Source organism: Coffea arabica, chromosome 3c, assembly GCF_036785885.1.
Source record: "Coffea arabica cultivar ET-39 chromosome 3c, Coffea Arabica ET-39 HiFi, whole genome shotgun sequence".
Classification (NCBI taxonomy): domain Eukaryota; kingdom Viridiplantae; phylum Streptophyta; class Magnoliopsida; order Gentianales; family Rubiaceae; genus Coffea; species Coffea arabica.
The window spans coordinates 17221006-17237464 of NC_092314.1; the positions used below are offsets into that span (position 1 = coordinate 17221006).

Consider the following 16459-nt stretch of genomic DNA (forward strand, 5'->3'; position numbering starts at 1 on the left):
TCTGGATAGTCTCCAACTCAGATTTGGTCTTTTTACAAACAAACTGTTGCTGCTGCAAATCCTCCATCTCCTCATCACAAGGCAGCACCTTCCTTTTACCATTTCCTATAAGACTAGGCTCCTGATTATTCAACTCCTTTAAGGCCCTTCTAGTAACCACAGGATTCTTTAGCTTTTTATATGACCTATTAATCTGTTTCTTAGCCTCCTCCTGGACCTTACTAGTAACCAGGAGCTCTTTCTGAATATCTGTTTCCCCACCACTATGCTCCTGAGTCCTATCTGCTGGGTCTAACCCTGATGAAATCATGTCAAAGTCCTCCTCCCTCACTTCCACCCTAGCTGGCTCTTTCCACTCTCCCCCCGGGCTTGACCAGTCATACAAGTTCCTGGATTACCCTCAACAAGTTGCTGATCACCAGCATCAGGGCCTCTAACAACAGTGCTATTATCCAGACTCGTGGATGTGCCACTAAAGGAGATCCCCAAGCTCTTACCCTCCCTTTCCTTATCCATAAGTTGTTTAGTTCTATTTTCCTTATCTACATTCTCAAGGAACTCCAACAGTCTCTCCTCTGCTTGAGACCTACTCCTCTCCCTCTCGACCATCTCTCCATCCTAAAATCTCCAGTACCTTTTGTCCTTACTCAGCTCAGGTTTCAAAGGTCTTTCCTTACTAGGACTTTTGGTGTTCCCTGCTCTCATCCAAGGGCCATATTGGTTTTCTGAGAGCCTAGCCATCATAACTCTCTGTTCTTTACAGGATCTTTCACTATGACCTACAACACCACAATTATAACAAAAGTCTGGGCATCTCTCGTACTTAAACACTACCCATTTCAACTTTCCTGCTGTTTGAACCACTGTGCCTCTAAGGAGAGGTACAGATAGGTCTACAAGGGCCAGGATTTTGAGGTGTCTACCCTCTTTTCCCCCAGATTGAGGGACAATAACTTCTTTCACTCCCTTAAACACAGCCCCAATCTTCCTACCCACCTCCTTAGTTAACCAATGCACAGGCAAATCCCAAAGTTGCACCCACAGAGGTGCGATGGTAAAGTCTCCATAATTTCCTTCTATCCCCTCTGACCACCTCCTAATAACCAACACTTGGTTGTCTATCACCCACGGGCCCCCTTCCACAATCCTTTCTTTTTCTTTTAGACTAGGGATGTTAAACTGGAATAAATTGGGCCCTAGTTCCATAACTGTCAAGTTTTTGGGATAGCTCCAAGCAGCGGCAACAAAATTCTTCACCCCTGTAAAATTCGCAACTTTTTCCCCCATAATTCTACCTATCAAACTTCCTTCACATTCTTTAATTCCACTGTTGAGGTCCTCTAGATTCAGAATAGCTCCTGAAAGCTCATTTCCAGCTAAAGAAAATTTCTGCAACAGCTCGGTTAAATCCCCCTCCATAGATACAGCCAGAGGTTCCAAAAGGTATGACATTTCCACTCCACAAAAGACAAGAGCTTAAAGTCTACCAACAGAAGAAAAATACCCACAAGAACCGACAGGAAGGGGACAACAACAAACAAAGATGACCAGAAAGACACTACCTCAAGAAAAAGACAGATAGATAAATACGTGGAAATCAAGTTAACAAGCTTTTAGCTTACCATGGCCCAAGGCATTTGTGTCGTTTATGCTTCCTTTGGTCGGACCACCTTTATTGACATGGACCATAGCATTTATGGTGCTTCCTGCTTCCTTTGGTCGGACATTCTTAGTAAACTAGTAAGAATAATAGTACTGTAATAACTCTGCATTGGATTCAGGTATATTGGATTCTGGTGTTTGATTGTTTTCCTGGAAAAAGAGTAGCGGGAAAATGTGTTTTTTTGAAAAAGTTTTGAGCTTGCTGAAGATCCCACCACTGGGGGGAGAAAGGTTCTAATCCCAAGAGAGAGAAAAAGTTCCCTCTACACGGAGAGGATTTACTGTTACGAAATTTAGTGTATAAAACATATCATAATTGACTTGTGCTCAAATTGATTAAACTCCCTCGTGAATCTTACTTGATTTGAATTTTGAAAAGATTCTTCTAATTTATTTGTTTTGTTGGCATGAGACTTCAATTAATCATTTTTACTATTTGGAATTCTTGTGAATAAGCAAGCATCTTGGTGTCTGAAAGATAATATTTTCCAATTCACTTTTGTTACTGACGTGCGTAGGGTATACATATAACATTAAGCTCATCCTAATCAAATTTTACATTTATAAACTCCAAAATACCCCACACGCGATTTATCGCAAGTATACGAATCGTGAGCGAGTATAGGGTATTAAGGGTCGATCCTACAAGGAAGATTGCAATTACCGGCACTACTAAAGCTTCTCTATTATTAAGACTATCAATGAATTATAACAAGTAAAACCTACTGAACTTATGCAAGAAAATAACAAATGAAAGCTCCTTAGGTTGTGGTATCCCTAACTACTCATGCAAGTGCTATATTTGGATCATTGAATACTACTATCTAGGCTAGTTATGGTGTAATTTCCTCATGCATATGAAACCTACTTTCGTAGTGAATCAATTATATTCATAACTAATCTATACCTATTCTCATGGTTATAAAATTAGCTACAAGTTCATTTCTTCAGTGAAATTACATGAAATCAATCACTAAAACCACATAGGTGCACCTCAACTCTCGTGAGTGTACTCCCTATGTTTAGCACTTCTTGAACCAGTGTTAAATCTCAATTTTCATTGCAGAAACAACACCTTAGATAATCTGTGAGACCCCGGTCAGTGCTTAAGTTTGATATTAGGTTATATTCATTATTTGTGCGGTAACATTAGGTTTTGGGATTAATTCGAAAATTCTAAGTTGGGGTTAGGATTGAAACCCTAGTTTTTATATTAATCATAAGTTCGAGTGGTGGTTAAAGTTAGTTATGCTAGTGTGTGTTTTAGTGTGGGTAAGTATAGGATTTGATCCATTTTATATAGGTCAAATAAGTTTAAGAAGGTTAGAAACCCTAAATGAGTAAAACCTGTAGTGTTATGATTTATTAGAAGTTTTAAGTTGGGTTTAAACCCTAATTTTGCCCTTGACAAAAAGGTTATTGTTTAATTGCTTTTATGTGGGATAAAGTATGTTTAAGTATAGGTGATTAATGTAGGAGGGTGATTAGTAAAGTAATTAAGTGTAGTCAAGTGTTTTGGATTAGATTAAGTTAGTAGCCTATGGAGTTAATTGAAAGATTATAAATGTTTGAGGGGAAAAGGAGTAAGAAAGAGAAAATAAATGTTTAAGGGCTAGAGTTGATTTAATGTAAAGTTGGAGTGCAAGGGGTTAAAAGGGCAATTAAGGAACTTTTATGTGATTGGTTAGGATGGAAAATATCCTCCATGGCTTTGACTTATATGTATCATCTTCTTATGCAAGATAATCATAAGAAACAAAACAAAATAAGCTAAAGAGAAAGAGAGAGTGAGAGGCCGAGAGAGAGAGAGCAAGAGAGCAAGAGAGAAAGGGAAAGTTCTTCCAAGTTCAATTTCTTCTAGCTTCCATCTTGGTCTTGGAGTGTAAGACGACATCTTTGCTACTTGATTGTTGTGGGTTAATCATCAATTAGGTTGGATTGAAGGTAAATCATTTGATTTGAAAGATAACTCTTGGTGATTAAGTCTTGAACCATGAAAGTGATGCTTTTGTTGTGATTATGCATTTTTATGGGTTGTATGATGATTATGGAATAGTTTTATGGTTTATTTTGATGGTTATATTGCTGATTTTGGTAAAGGCTAGGAGGAAAAGATAGGGTTTCTTGATTCATGATTTGTAGAGTTGGTTTGGTTGGATTTTGGCTTGTTAATGGCATCTTTGATGTATTGATTTCACTTGTATGGTTGGCAAGTAGTAAATTCCAGATTTGTCATGAAACCCTAATTCAAAGGAAAGTTAGTTTGGTTGGGTTAGGGCTTAAGTGATTAGAGTTTGGTTGATTAGGTGGTGAAACTAGTAAAGTTAGTAGGATTAGCATCTAGATTATGGTTAGTATTGGGTAAGTCTTGGGATTAATTGGGGAAAAGGAATTTCGGTTTTCTTGTAGGGCAAATAGGAGGTGATTTATGTGTGTTTATTTGGTATGAGTTTGCTTGGAAAACTTGTATAAGAATCGTAGCAACGGACCATGCGTTTGCGATGTTTGAAACCGGCAAAACTGGAACAGGACAATCCACAAATCCGAACTTAAGTCCTGTTTTTCTTTATGCTACGTGCTGATTCAGAAGTTTCTCAAAACATGAAAGTTGTAGCTTCTTGAGTCCTTAAGGTGCCTGCATAATTTCAGGTCAAAAGGATCATTGTAGCCCGAGTTATAGCCAAAACACTTGCACCTATTTTAAGCACTGGATTGTGTTACGTTTTTGAATTTTGCTTCTGACCATGTTTTGTCCGTCTTGATAACGTGGGAACTGTGATACGAAATATGGGCCGCTTATGGGCCATGTTTCGAGCTGCAAGAGAATGAATCTTTTAGTAATAGTTTAGTAGTTTATTTTTCAGATTTCTATTTTATTTGGTAGGAATAAGTTCGGTCCAAGGCCTCATGTTGAGTTGGATCCGATTTATAGAGTCTAGGCTCACTATTACTTAAGTTGGTTAATTAGTTTTTATTGGGTTATGTTGGGCAGGTTGTGATTCTTGATTCCCAACAATTAGAGCTCAAAGATCAGGTATGTTTCAATGTCACGCGCAAGAAAGTTTCAAGAATTCAAGATCAAACCACAATTTCCAGCAAATAACTTCAAGAATATCAAGGCTAATTTCCAGATTTCAAGAATATCCAGAATCCCTTCAAGATCTTCGTGAAACCAGCAAATTTGGCGCAAGAATTTCAAGAACAAGGTACCAATACTTTCCTAGATGATAAGCAACTCAAGAAAAACGACATGAACAGATTTGGAAACAACTAAAACTCAACAAGAAAGACGAACAGATTTTTGGAAACTATCGAAACTCAGCAAGAAAGAATGAACAGATTTCTTCTTCTTTTTTTTTTTACACCCAACGATGTAACTACCAAACAAACAACCTAAGAACAACACAAATAATTCCCAGAATTTCCAGAAATTAAAAGCGGCACAAGAAAGTCACAAAACACTGATGGGCAAAATTTTTTTGCAAAGAATAAGACTGGCGGTCAGTTTGCATGTGGTTGCGGACAGTTTGCAGACTTGAAAACACTGCCGACCAGACTTGAAAACAAAGAAGACTCAGACCCCACACGATGTTCCTGGGTTGTTTGTACACGACTCAAACAACACACGACCCCACACGCATGAAACCAGCAACGAGACAGAAACTAGAGTCAATGAAATTCCAACAACCTGATTCAAGGCTACTTGGTGCGACTCTCCCTTTTTTTTTTGGCCTCTTTTTTTTTCGTTTTTGAGCAGGACACGAGGACAGCAAGGAACAACGATTCTAGACACAATAAACAACAACAAAATGTGGTGACACAAAACTGAAGACTAACGTGAGACACGATGCACACAACCTGGAAAATTGCGGGCAGCAATGGAAAAGACAAGGAACAAAAGGATTAGATACTGTTTTTTTTTTATTTGATTACTTCAAGATCCAAACTCACTGAACTATGTCACAACTAAAGGATAAGAGTCGCAGCAACAACACAAGAAAATAACATGGACAGGAATGGGAAAAATTGCGGACAGCCAAGGTAAAAAGAAAACTAGCGATTGGAATTTTTTTTTTGAAACTAACGAGACAGACCGAATTAAGACACCAAAGAGAGGGATAAACGATGTTACCAACAAGCTAGCTCTGATGCCAGCTGATACGAATCTCGTTGGTGAGAAGATTCGCGACCCAAGATCACTTGTTGGATTTGACTTCGAACGCAAGAAACGATAGCAGCGGAAACCCTACGACCCCTCTAATCCCCGTGACTACGAACTTGTTGATATTATCTCAACCCATAATCAGACGAATTAGCGAACCTCAGGCAAGTGCAGAAGGCGCCACAATTCAAGTGCGATTCTTGAATCGATAAGCCGAACAAGAACACTAGAGTATAACTCTAAGTTGTTCAAGGGTTGCTCGAAAGCGATGGAGAAAATTCTCTCAAGTATTTTATGATAAAGGTGTCTAACCCTTAAATTATCAAAGCTTGACTATTTATAGCCTTACAAAGAAGCAAACCTAATCTAAGTTGGAAACAATGCAAGTTTCCTTATTCGATTTGACAACTAAACTAACGACTCGCTAATCGTAGATAGGGCTAACTAATGGACAGCTTATAATCGACCCAATGAAGGCTTTAAGCTGGCCCAACATAACCCAATAAAAGCTAATTAACCAATTTAAGTAATAGTGAGTCTAGACTCTATAAATCGGATCCAACTCAACATGAGGCCTTGGACCGAACTTATTCCTACCAAATAAAATAGAAATCTGAAAAATAAACTACTAAACTATTACTAAAAGATTCATTCTCTTGCAGCCCGAAACATGGCCCATAAGCGGCCCATATTTTGTATCAAACTGGGTGTTAATCCCTTCATAATAAATGAAGATCTTGGTCTTAATTTCGAAACAGTATAAAGTGCATCCAAATCCGAGTCCCGTAACTCCAATTATGACCAAAACAAGATCAGTTGTCAGAACTGTCTTCGAATTTGGATAGTTCTGACAGGAACTTTGAACCCCTTTTTCCCTATGCTCCATATTGATTCAGCTTTTGATCAAAACACAAAAGTTATAGCCTTATAAATAAGCTTTCTAATGCCTCTGGAATTTCTTGATTCCGATCTTTGAGTCATGAGTTATGGTCTTTCAAACAGAGCCTGTTTGGTAACCCGAAATGAAATGGCTGGAACCGTTTTGTACTTTTTTGTCCTAATTCCATTGAGATCTGGTTTGAGGTGTCTTCATAAAAGTTGTAACCCTTCTTCTTAGCTTCGCAACAGTACCTCATGCACTTCGATCCAATAACCGTAGCCTGAAATTTGATCAAAACGGTTTTAGGTGCCAAATCTGCCTTTTCCGTTGCCGGCCGTTTACGTTTTCGTTTGCCGTTTCCGCACTTGCATGTGCCAATTTTGCCATTTCGCTTGTTTTAGACATGTTAGTAGCCGTTTGTGATATAATGTGATACAATCTTCTATTTCAGACCGTGGTGAGTTAGACGGAGCTGGTGGGACCTACTAGCTATCCTTCGCGACGCGATTTTCGTACTTTTGCTATTTTGGTTCTTTGGGTAAGTATCCAGGCCATTTTGTATATAACTTGCTTATGTTTAAGGTGAATGGAAGAGTACCTAGGCGAGGGTGTACTTTATCGCACTCGACCTAAACCCTAATTTACATGCATATTTATACATGACATGTCTAAATGAATTATTTTGGATTTGAACCCCTTGAGCTTGTAGCTCGGGGTGACGTTTGTGAGTTGGGGTCGATCTTCTGACTTAGATGGACTATTCGAGCCAGTCGGGGTTTGGTCGAAACCAATCAAACCTAGTCTAAGGTCACCAAGTTTGTGAATCGGGTTCACCGAGAATGTGAACCAAGTTTGTAGGTTCAAGTTATGAACCGAGTTTGTGAACCGAGCTTGTAAACCAAGCTCAATTTCGTTCACTCAAGCAAGTTTGTGAGGTGACTGGCCAGTGAGGGTGATAACATATTAGGTGGGTTTACAAGTGGAGTTCTAAGGACCTTATTTGTGGTCGACGGAGTGTCAGCAGGAGGTCACGCCTGGCAAACGACTTGGCTTTGGAGCCAACCTGTATCCTTCATTTGTATTGTTACTTTTGCACTTGACTTGACATTTTTGTGAAATAGTTGTTTACCCAAATGTGAAATTTACGCTTTTATCCCGTTTACTTACTAAGCATTTAACTTACCCCATTTCCTTTATTTTCCTTAGCAGGGGACGATGCGGGGAACTCCTTGGTACATTCACTAGTATAGTTAGATTTGCTTGTAATAGTTGAACAATTAAGATGTTTGTTTTTGTTTTGGTGGTTTGTATAAGGACCCTCCTTAAGGTCTACTTCCTGCTGGTTGTTTTCATAATGTATTATAGTGGTTTGACTAGATGCTTTTGAGGATGTAAATAGAACTTTTGGGGTTTGTATATATCGTAAATAGTACTCTTTTGATTTGCCAAACTTTTATTGTTTTGAAATTTCGAGTCCTGGCGCGAGTTAGGCAGGTGTCCCGCCGATACCCTAAGGTTCACCCTTGGGAGAAGCGGGGTCGTCATAGATGGTATCAGAGCGCCTAGATTAGAGGACTTGGGCAAGTGGGACATACGTAATAGGCACTAGGCATATCTGATTCTCTTAAGATGAATGATATATTTTAAACTGAAATGCCGATGAACTGATGAATTGATATTTTGTAGATATGGATCCGGGCAGTTCTAGTGGTGCGGGATCCAGCGGCGTAGGATCTGGACTGGGACCGAGACCTCCGAGTGCGGGGGGCCCGGTGAACCGGGTGTTGCCTAGGCAGGACATCCGATACCAGAGGAGACCTGGGGGGCCCTACATTTCGTATTCACCCTTTCGTCGGGATGCCGCACCGATCGTGTGAGTGCCGCCATACATATGGCTACCCTGATGAGGTCGTCCTGGCGGTGGATGACGAGCGACGTTACCTGGGAAAGGCGGCCAATCGCCTGGTTAGACAGCTAGAGGAGGCTAGAGAGGTTGGTCATGGGCAGGCTATGCGTATTAGGGAGTTGGAGCAGAGCCTCAGAGTTGAGGTGGAGAGGACGGACGCTCTTCATCGTCAGATTCATGATACACACCAGCACCTCTTCGCCTTGAAAGGGCAGCTGAGGGAGAGGGCTCGGGATATCATGCTAGACTGTGAGGTCCTATTAGATGTGGCCGCGGAGGCACCCCCACGAGTTACCGGCCCAGAGCTGATGGATGAGGTGGATACTCTAGATTCCGTTGGGAATTGGGCTCCTAGGGGAGACGTTTAGGGTCGCCTTTGTACCTTCTTTTGACTATCTGGCGGATTACTTTTGTTAGAACCGACATGGTTGGTTTCTTTTGTTATTTGGTTGGCTGACCATATTTTGGAGGTGGGTGCTCATGTGTATACTGGGTTTTGTACCGACTGGAGGTCAGGTGATTTGTATCTCTTTTAGTATGACTTTATAGATATATATGTGACTTTTGGGAACACTTTTGTATATAACCTTTTGTATACATATATGTATATAGTTGAAAACAATCTTTCTGGGTTCCTTTTTTTTTGTGTGACTCTTGTATATGTGCATTTTCATTTGGTATCCTCTATTTTGTTCACATTTTGAATACTAAGCGTACATTTTATTGGAATTTATAGACTTTTGTACCTAAATGGCCTCCGGTACTCGAGGTAGAGGTAGAGGGCGAGAACGAAACCCTGAAAGGGAACATGAACATGAGCCAGATCAAGTAGCTGACCTGTTAGAATGTATGGTTGACCAACAGGGTCAGGGCCATGGGAATACTACAGGAAACCCTGAAAATAATCCATGCAATCACGAAGGAGAGGACCGCGCTTTAGAACGGTTCAAAAAATTTGCACCTTCCAAGTTTATAGGTGGACCTAATCTTGACCTAGCAGAGGGTTGGATGGACCGTATGTTAGATATATTTGCCGCGCTTAGGTATTCGGAGGAGCGACAGATATCTTTTGCTGTTTTTCAGTTTGAAGGGGCCGCCCGAGCCTGGTGGAATGTGATTAGAGCCAAGTGGGAGCGGAAACAGACCCCCTGGACATGGGTTAATTTTACACGGGAATTTAATGAAAAATATTTACCTCCCATTGTACAAGAGAGACGTGAGGATGATTTTATCTGCCTGCGCCAAGGGACATCCAGTGTGGCGGAGTATGAAACCTAGTTTACAAAACTCTCCCGCTCCGCTCCAAAATTGGTGCTAAGGGAGCAAAAGCAAATTCGTCACTTTACCCAAGGCTTGAATGTGGAGATCCATAAGGCACTAGCAGCTATACAGTTGGACACGTTTAGCCAAGAGCTAGAAAAGTACAGCGGATTGAGACAGTTAGGGGACAGGTAAAAGCCTTTCATAATCGGAAAAGGAGGCAACCTGATTCGAGCAATTTTGCAACCGGACAGAGTTCGAGAAGCGAGCCACCTTTTAAGAGGGGTTGAGGAACAGATAGTCCCCGACCCGCAGGAATCCTAAACCAGGGTAATTTTGGGAGAGGTCGAGTAGGGCAAGGGCCCCAGAGGAGTGTTCAGCGTGGAGTATTGACTGCAGGAACTAGGCCAACCTGTGCTTTCTGCGGGACCAATCACACCGACGAAAACTGTTGGAAGAACAATTCGATCCGAAAATGCTATAAATGTGGTAGTACAGAACATCTGATTGCCCAATGCCCTAAGATGCAAAAAGAGAGACCTAAGCCACCGATTGAAGGGACCACAGCTAAGCCGTTAAATGCAAGGGAAAATCGACTCAAAAGACCAGCTAGAGTATATGCAATAGGTCAACAAGAGGTGTTTGACCCTTTGGCGGGCATCGAAGGTACGCCATTTCTTATCGGCGCACCGCAAGTGTTTAATAGACCCTGACGACACGTATTCTTGTAAACCCTGCAATTATGGTTCACAAACAAAGGTATCAATTTCGAGAACGAAATTATTCTAAGTGAGGGAGGTTGTGAGACCCCGGTCAGTTCTTAAGTTTGATATTAGGTTATATTCATTATTTGTGCGGTAACATTAGGTTTTGGGACTAATTCGAAAACCCTAAGTTGGGGTTAGGATTGAAACCCTAGTTTTTGTATTAATCATAAATTCGAGTGGTAGTTAAAGTTAGTTATGCTAGTGTGTGTTTTAGTGTGGGTAAGTATAGGATTTGATCCATTTTATATAGGTTAAATAAGTTTAAGAAGGTTGAAAACCCTAAATGAGTAAAACCTGTAGTGTTATGATTTATTAGAAGTTTTAAGTTGGGTTTAAACCCTAATTTTGCCCTTGGCAAAAAGGTTATTGTTTAATTGCTTTTATGTGGGATAAAGTATGTTTAATTATAGGTGATTAATGTAGGAGGGTGATTAGTAAAGTAATTAAGTGTGGTCAAGTGTTTTGGATTAGATTAAGTTAGTAACCTATGGAGTTAATTGAAAGAATATAAATGTTTGAAGGGAAAAGGAGTAAGAAAGAGAAAATAAATGTTTAAGGGCTAGAGTTGATTTAATGTAAAGTTGGAGTGCAAGGGGTTAAAAGGGCAATTGAGGAACTTTTATGTGATTGGTTAGGATGGAAAATATCCTCCACGGCTTTGACTTATATGTATCATCTTCTTATGCAAGATAATCATAAGAAACAAAACAAAATAAGCTAAAGAGAAAGAGAAAGTGAGAGGCCGAGAGAGAAAGAGCAAGAGAGCAAGAGAGAAAGGGAAAGTTCTTCCAAGTTCAATTTCTTCTAGCTTCCATCTTGGTCTTGGAGTGTAAGACAACATCTTTGCTACTTGATTGTTGTGGGTTAATCATCAATTAGGTTGGATTGAAGGTAAATCATTTGGTTTGAAAGATAACTCTTGGTGATTAAGTCTTGAACCATGAAAGTGATGCTTTTGTTGTGATTATGCATTTTTATGGGTTGTATGATGATTATGGAGTAGTTTTATGGTTTATTTTGATGGTTATATTGCTGATTTTGGTAAAGGCTAGGAGGAAAAGGTAGGGTTTCTTGATTCATGATTTATAGAGTTGGTTTGGTTGGATTTTGGCTTGTTAATGGCATCTTTGATGTATTGATTTCACTTGTATGGTTGGCAAGTAGTAAATTCCAGATTTGTCATGAAACCCTAATTCAAAGGAAAGTTAGTTTGGTTGGGTTAGGGCTTAAGTGATTAGAGTTTGGTTGATTAGGTGGTGAAACTAGTAAAGTTAGTAGGATTAGCACCTAGATTATGGTTAGTATTGGGTAAGTCTTGGGATTAATTGGGGAAAAGGAATTTTGGTTTTCTTGTAGGGCAAATAGGAGGTGATTTATGTGTGTTTATTTGGTATGAGTTTGTTTGGAAAACTTGTATAAGAATCGTAGCAACGGACCATGCATTTGCGATGTTTGAAACCGGCAAAACTGGAACAGGTCAATCCACAAATCCGAACTTAAGTCCTATTTTTCTTTATGCTGCGTACTGATTCAGAGGTTTCACAAAACATGAAAGTTGTAGCGTCTTGAGTCCTTAAGGTTTCTGCAAAATTTCAGGTCAAACGGATGAGTGTAAGCCGAGTTATAGCCAAAACACTTGCACCTGTTTTAAGCACTGGATTGTGTTACGTTTTTTAATTTTGCTACTGACCATGTTTTGTCCGCCTTGATAACGTGCGAACTGGGTGTTGATTCCTTCATAATAAATTTAGATCTTGGTTTTAGCTTCGAAACGGTATAAAAGGTATCCAAATCCGAGTCCCGTAACTCTAGTTATGACCAAAACAAGATCGGTTGTCAGAACTGTCTTCGAATTTGGACAGGTTTGACAGGAACTTTGAACCCATTTTTCCCTATGCTCCATACTGATTCAGCTTTTGGTCAAAACACAAAAGTTATAGCCTTATAAATAAGTTTTCTAGTGCCTCTAGAATTTCTTGATTTCGATCTCTGAGTCATGAGTTATGATCTTTCAAACAGGGCCTGTTTGGTAACCCGAAATGAAATGGCTGGAACTGTTTTGTACTTTTTTGTCCTAATTCCATTGAGATCTGGTTTGAGGTGTCTTCATAAAATTTGTAACCCTTCTTCTTAGCTTCGCAACAGTACCTCATGCACTTCGATCCAATAACCGTAGCCTGAAATTTGATCAAAACGGTTTTAGGTGCCAAATCTGCCTTTTCCGTTGCCGGCCGTTTACGTTTTCGTTTGCCGTTTCCGCACTTGCATGTGCCAATTTTGCCATTTCGCTTGTTTTAGACATGTTAGTAGCCGTTTGTGATATAATGTGATACAATCTTCTATTTCAGACCGTGGTGAGTTAGACGGAGCTGGTGGGACCTACTAGCTATCCTTCGCGACGCGATTTTCGTACTTTTGCTATTTTGGTTCTTTGGGTAAGTATCCAGGCCATTTTGTATATAACTTGCTTATGTTTAAGGTGAATGGAAGAGTACCTAGGCGAGGGTGTACTTTATCGCACTCGACCTAAACCCTAATTTACATGCATATTTATACATGACATGTCTAAATGAATTATTTTGGATTTGAACCCCTTGAGCTTGTAGCTCGGGGTGACGTTTGTGAGTTGGGGTCGATCTTCTGACTTAGATGGACTATTCGAGCCAGTCGGGGCTTGGTCGAAACCAGTCAAACCTAGTCTAAGGTCACCAAGTTTGTGAATCGGGTTCACCGAGAATGTGAACCAAGTTTGTAGGTTCAAGTTATGAACCGAGTTTGTGAACCGAGCTTGTGAACCAAGCTCAATTTCGTTTGCTCGAGCAAGTTTGTGAGGTGACTGTCCAGTGAGGGTGATAAGGTGTTAGGTGGGTGTACAAATGGAGTTTTACGGACCTTATTTGTGGTCGACGGAGTGTCGGCAGGAGGTCATGCCTGGCAAACGAATTAGCCTTGGAGCCAACCTGTATCCTTCATTTGTATTGTTACTTTTGCACTTGACTTGACATTTTTGTCCAATAGTTGTTTATCTAAATGTGAAATTTATGCTTTTATCCCGTTTACTTACTAAGCATTTAACTTACCCCGTTTCCTTTGTTTTCCTTAGCAGGGGACAATGCGGGGAACTCCTTAGTACATTCACTAGTATAGTTAGGTTTGCTTGTAATAGTTGGACAATTAAGATATTTGTTTTTGTTTTGGTGGTTTGTATAAGGACCCTCTTTAAGGTCTACTTTCTGCTGGTTGTTATCATAATGTATTATAGTGGTTTGACTAGATACTTTTGAGGATGTAAATAGAACTTTTGGGGTTTGTATATATCGTAAATAGTACTCTTTTGGTTTGTCTAGCTTTTATTGTTTTGAAATTTCGAGTCCTGACGCGAGCTAGGCTGGCGTCCTGCCGATACCCTAGGGTTCGCCCTTGGGAGAAGCGGGGTCGTCACATAATCACAATTAATGGTACCAGATTAATCATAATTTAAAGAGCCAAAGTGCTAAATAACTTGTTCAAATCATAGCAATCAAATAACCAAATAATGAACACTAACAATTATAGAAAGTTCAACTAAACCCAAGGCCTAAACTTTAGAGACACTTATTGATTACAAAATCTAGAACTTGCATATTAACTATACTTAAGAATCTGATACAAAAGATAAAGAGTTGGAGAAGAGATAACCCATGTCACTTGAGTTTCAACTCCTCCTTCTTCATCTCCATCTTCATCCTAATCTAGCTAATATTCAAGAATGGATAAACTATACTAGTCTACACTAATGCTAACCTAACACTCCGAAGATGAAAGAGCTACATTTCTGCAGTCTCCAAGTTCTCCCGTATGTCGCTCTATATTCTCCTTCAATCTTGCAAGTTTTGGCTATATAAAGGTAAAAGTTGGTCAAGAAGTGAGGTTTGCACCTCTCTTTTACAGTTGGGAATGTTTCTCATATGTCTAGCATCACATGTGACTCAGTGGGGGTGAAATTGAGTTTTTTGTATAAAGAGCAGATTTTTCTGACCACAATCCGGCTAGAAATCCAGCCAAGTTCCGTCCGGATTGCTACAGTGACATTTTGGTGCACTTTTGTTCAATTTCCAGCTTTGCTCTGATTTTGCTTAAACTTCAATTGGACTTTTCTTGATGATAAAAGCTGATTTAGCTCTTGACCAAAACATAAAACATGTAGCTCTTTGAGTTAGCTTTCCAATGCATCAAGAATCAACTCATTTGGATCTGTGTAGGCTGAGAAATGACTAAAATACCCTTGACTGCTCATTGCCCTGTTTCAGCTTCGACCAACAGAAATTAGCTACTGTAATTCGGCTTTTTGACCTAGAAAATCTTCAAACTGGATTCAGATGTCTTCACCAAAGTTGTAGATCTATCTCTTATCTTCAAATTGGTTTAAGAATCATTTCAATACGATCATTGGAGCTCAAGTTATAGCCGAAATACGAAAATATGTCAAAACTGTCAAAATGCACAAAATCCAAGTAAAAAGTGATAAAAACCTCATTTAATTGAACAAAAGCATTTTACACCAATTATAACCAAAATGAATCATTTTCTTCCAATAATGTAACCAAAATGACTAAAAATAATATAAATATTATACAATTATTATGTAAATTAGTCACTTATCAAACTCCCCCACACTTAAATCATTGCTTGTCTTCAAGCAATCCACACAAAATCAACTACAATGACTCAAGTGGTAAAACAATATATGCACTTTTGTCAAATTTAATTCCTCAAGACTTGGAAAATAATCATTATACAATTGTTCAAATTACACTAAATACTCATAATATCAACTAAAAGAAAGATAATTATACCCTAATTTAACAAGTTAAACTTAATCTCTCACCCTAACCTAATTTCACAAATAAACAAATCACATAGTCAATTTATAGCATTTCTCCTCCTATAATCATCCTTTTTAAAAAAATTTTACAACTAAGAGGGAGTTATTCTTTCTTAAATAGTGAAAATGCCTTTTGACGCGAAAATTGACACTTTTAGGTGAAAATCTCCTGTTACTCAACATTTCACTTATTCAAGTTGCTATGCATACTCTTAATTCAAATACCTTTTTACGCGAATCTCGACATTTGTAGATGCCAACCCCCGGTTATTCAGTACGAGAATTATTGGAGTAGAACAATTTTTATTTACTTTCTTTTCTTCTTTTTTTTCTCTTTTTTTATCAGAAAATAAATAGATTTTTCCTCATAGAAAATTAAATCAAAAGAGGAGTATAGCTTTTATTGACTATATCAATCATTTACTTGCAAAATTAAGTAAAGAGAAGAAATCTCATTAAACATGTAAAATTATAAGAATAATTTTCTTCATTTTACCAAATATACTTTCTAAAATGCAAAAAATCATAATTGCATAATAATCATTTCCAAGTTAAATGAGGACTAAACCTTCCAAAATACACATAAAGTTTCAACAATTGGAAGAATTTAAATATTTAAAGTTGGAACAAATTAGCCCTTTTTGAATGAAAATGCAAAAATTTGAAGAACTTTTGGGCCATAGTGAAATATTGAAAAAGATTTTAGAAAAATTTTTACAGAGTTTCTCCTTATAAATAGACGAAAACTCCCTATCAACAAACCCAATTTCAGGCAAATTATCCACATGGCAAATAATTCAAATACAATTCCAATATTTTTAAGCCTTTAAATCCAGAAAATATCATCACATAGAAAGTATTTGCAAGTTCAAATATTTCCTCCCTCACACTTATGCTTCACATTGTCCTCAATGTGGGAAAAGGAAAAAAATAAAGAGTAAAAGAAAATAATACTTAT

The 16459-nt window shown here is 38.7% G+C and overlaps 1 protein-coding gene across 1 annotated transcript; it reads right to left on the bottom strand.

Moving 5' to 3' along the window:
* Positions 1 to 618: 618 nt before the first annotated feature.
* LOC113735714 (uncharacterized) lies at positions 619 to 1452 on the bottom strand. Its single transcript, XM_027262708.2, has one exon. It carries the CDS (start codon positions 1450 to 1452, stop codon positions 619 to 621), a length of 834 nt encoding a protein of 277 aa, XP_027118509.2.
* Positions 1453 to 16459: the final 15007 nt, after the last annotated feature.

Coding starts and splice junctions, on each gene's coding strand:
- LOC113735714 (XM_027262708.2), bottom strand. CDS start 1,452: ATGTCATACCTTTTGGAACCTCTGGCTGTATCTATGGAGGGGGATTTA.